This window comes from Setaria italica, chromosome VII, assembly GCF_000263155.2.
Source record: "Setaria italica strain Yugu1 chromosome VII, Setaria_italica_v2.0, whole genome shotgun sequence".
NCBI classification, from domain to species: domain Eukaryota; kingdom Viridiplantae; phylum Streptophyta; class Magnoliopsida; order Poales; family Poaceae; genus Setaria; species Setaria italica.
In genome coordinates this window covers 19,244,965-19,248,243 of record NC_028456.1, presented here as the reverse complement: position 1 = coordinate 19,248,243, position 3,279 = coordinate 19,244,965, and the positions used below count along the sequence as shown (strand labels likewise).

At 59.0% G+C, this 3,279-nt stretch overlaps 1 protein-coding gene across 1 annotated transcript; it reads right to left on the bottom strand.

The window, feature by feature from the left end:
- Positions 1-1,683: 1,683 nt before the first annotated feature.
- On the bottom strand, positions 1,684-3,264 carry LOC101752507 (arogenate dehydratase/prephenate dehydratase 6, chloroplastic). The gene has a single exon (XM_004975475.3). It carries the CDS (start codon positions 3,151-3,153, stop codon positions 1,876-1,878), a length of 1,278 nt encoding a protein of 425 aa, XP_004975532.1. The 5' UTR covers positions 3,154-3,264; the 3' UTR covers positions 1,684-1,875.
- Between the last annotated feature and the right edge of the window lie 15 nt (positions 3,265-3,279).

Sequence of the window (3,279 nt, the reverse complement as noted above, 5' to 3'; positions counted from 1 at the left end):
GGTATTGCTCAAGTACAGGCTTGCAGCGTAAGAATGGGGAACAGTAAAGCGATTTTTAGGAGAACAAGCAGCACAAGAATGGGAAGAGAAAATAATGATCTAGTTGGACCGGGAAACGGAGAAACTTTCAAAAAAAAAATTCAAATTCATCACACAGCTCCAACTCTAAACTGACTAGTCAGTACTCTAGGGCAGCCACAATATTGCAAAAAGTTAGCATTAGGCAATAAATGCAGCACTGTTTGAAAGCAACATACATTGTGGGATTGCACCATAGGAAAAGATTCCTTAAGATGCCTTGTAAGCTTAAGTCTGAACATAAGCAATAAAAAAAAATATGTTCTCTCTCTTCTTCTCTCCCACTCCCTCTCCCTCCATCTCGTGCGCGGTTGTTGTATTCGCGCCACTACCTGGAGCTCGCCGCATTTGCCCCTACGCCATGGCGAGCTCAATGGAGAGCTGTTCTGGCGGCCAGAACACGATGCCCATGCGGCGATGAGGACTTACCCGACGACACGAGCTTTGGAAGGGCTTGCGACCTTCGAGCTCCACGATACCCAAACGCAGACGAGGCGGCACGCGGAGCTGGCTGAGCAAACCTCTTCGCGAGCGCCTGGCGCGTGCCCAGCTCGGCCATGCCCACGCCTATGGCCCTACCAGTCTCTGCTCTACTCGCTCCCTCCTCTGAATCTCCTCCACCGAGTAGAGAGAAGAAAGTGGCGCTTGATTCAGCAGGAGGGCAACTCGATCCAATAGTTGAAGCTCCGATTCCAGCAAACAATATAGCTATGTGTCTTGTTGTGGAGAGAGGATCTGGATGATTTGGCTTCGGATGGAGGGGAACGAGCGTCAGAGCGTGCGCGAGAGATGGAGGGGACGATGGGAGAGGATAGGGACGGTTGGGAAGGTTGCTGTTTTTTTATTATAGCGTGGGTCCCGTGTTAAGACTCACACATTGTGTCACGGGCATAGACTATTACCGATTTTGTCTAGGATCCACCTTAAGGTGCAGTTGGGCCATTACCATTGCCCTTGCCCTTAGCATCATCGATTGGAACTCTTCTCTTTGGAATATATAATCGATTATTCGAGCACTGATACCCTCTCTTTTGTACTCCGCTCTTTAAGGGGAGCTGCATCTATCTATGGTGCCCGTTTCTGTTGTCGCTGGACAGCCTGTGGCTGCTGTTGGGCTGCGTGGGCGGCCGTGGCGTGGCGTAGGTGCGACGTCGCTGCGCTGGGGTCCGGCGGCCTCCGGCTTGGTTACTGAATTATGTGTGCCTCGTCAATGTCTCACCACAAACATGTGTGCAATGAGGCCGCATGCTGATAAAAAAATGTTTGCAGCGAGGAGTAGTTCACCTCCCTTTCTTTGAAAAAGGAGCCAACGCGCATGCCCTCTCTGACCGCATCAACGCATTTTTCACTTCTTTTCCCTGACAAGTCCATTCCGCTTCGAGGAAATGGGCGCGACATGACGCCTAGCGGCATAGCGGCGTGGGATGATGCGGCCAAGTGAGCAAGAATACGCAGCCAGATCTACCAAAGGTTGCCAGGGTAGGAAAAGGGAAGAATATACTATTGCCAGTGGCCACCTACCCATTTGGGAGATTTTACTTCTATGTTTGAAGGTTTTTCCTTTGATCTACTAATAGCAAAGTGCTCGTAGTTTCAGACAACACGTGAACATGAAGGGCATCTATCTCACAGGTATATTCACCGCAGATGAGTTTGGAACAATTACACGTATTACCACGATAAAAAGTGAAAACAAAATTAATCGCTCCCGTCAGCAGCGAGGGACGAGTAGGACGACATGGCCACAATCGAACGTCCCTACTCGGCGACTTCGCCTCCGGGGAGCTCCAGGAGCAATCAGGATGACGGCGAGGAATCGGATGAGGAAATGGTGGAGGATCCGGCGGTCATGGGGGTCATGTCCATGGGGTAGCTCCCGAGCACCCGGAGGAAGGAGGTGTACTCCTGCACCTCGGCCAGCGCGTTCTGCGCGCGGGGCTCGGCGAGGGACGCCTGGAAGTCGACGTAGAACATGTACTCGAAGTGCTTGGCGGTGCCGACGTTGGCGTCGTCGACGAGGCGGATGGGCCGGTGCCGGTGCGGCCGGCTCTCGATCTTGGTGAGGGAGATGTCGCGGAAGGCGAAGGCCGAGAGCACCTTGAAGAGGACGGAGGTCCCTTCCTTGTCGTGCGCGAAGACGATGCTGGTCTTGAAGGGGCGGTCGGTGCGCGGCACGATGGGCTCCCTGGCCAGCATCACGAAGCGGGTGACGTTGCCGGAGTCGTCCTGGATGCCGTCGGCCAGCACCTCCATCCCGTACAGCTCGGCGGCGCGGGAGGACGCGATGGCGGCGGTGTCGCGGAGGCCGTTGGCGGCGACGTACTCGGCGGCGCCGGCCGTGTCGTCGAAGGCCTCGCGGACGACGTTGAGGCCCATGGCGGTGAGCGTGTGCTCGCACTGCGCCAGCGCCTGCGGGTGGCTGATGACGCGGGTGAGGCGCTCCTTGCGCACCCCCGGGAGCGCCAGCAGGCAGTGGTGCACGGGGAGCTGCACCTCGCCCACGATGTGGAGCCGGTGCCGGAGCAGCAGGTCGTAGTTGCGGTGGATGCTGCCGCCCAGGGAGTTCTCCACGGGGAGCACGGCGCGGTCCGCGATCCAGAGCTCCACGGCCTGGAACGCCACCTCGAACTGGTCGCAGGGGATGGCGTCGCTGCCCGGGTACGCCTTCCCGGCCGCCTTCTCGCTGTACGCGCCCGGCACGCCCTGGTACGCCACGCGAAGCTGCGACCCATGCATCGGCGCCGGGGACAGGTCCGAGATGCGCAGCGGCTGCGGCAGGTTCTTGCTGGCGGCGCCGCCGTTGATGCTGCTCACGGGGACCAGGTCCAGCACCGCCGCCCCGTTCTGCGTCGGCGCGGGGGCCGCCGCGGGCGCGGCGTGGACGTTGATGGAGTGCGCGCCGAGCGCGGCCACTTTGCTGGACAGCACCGCGCAGCTGCTCTGCCACTCTGTCCGGCCGCCGACGACCGCGCCCTGCAACGAGCACCGGACCACGCCGCCGCCCCTCCCCTGGGCGTGGCACGCGAGCCTCGGATTCTGACCGACCGGCGCCCTGATCATACTCGCTGCAGCCATTGCCACACCAATCTGCTCAGCTCAGCTAGCTACCTCTCCGATTGTGGTTTGGTGCTCTGTTCGGTGGAAGGAGGGAACCGCGCCGGGGGGGGGGGGGGGGGGGGGGGGGGGGGGGGGCAACTGTGT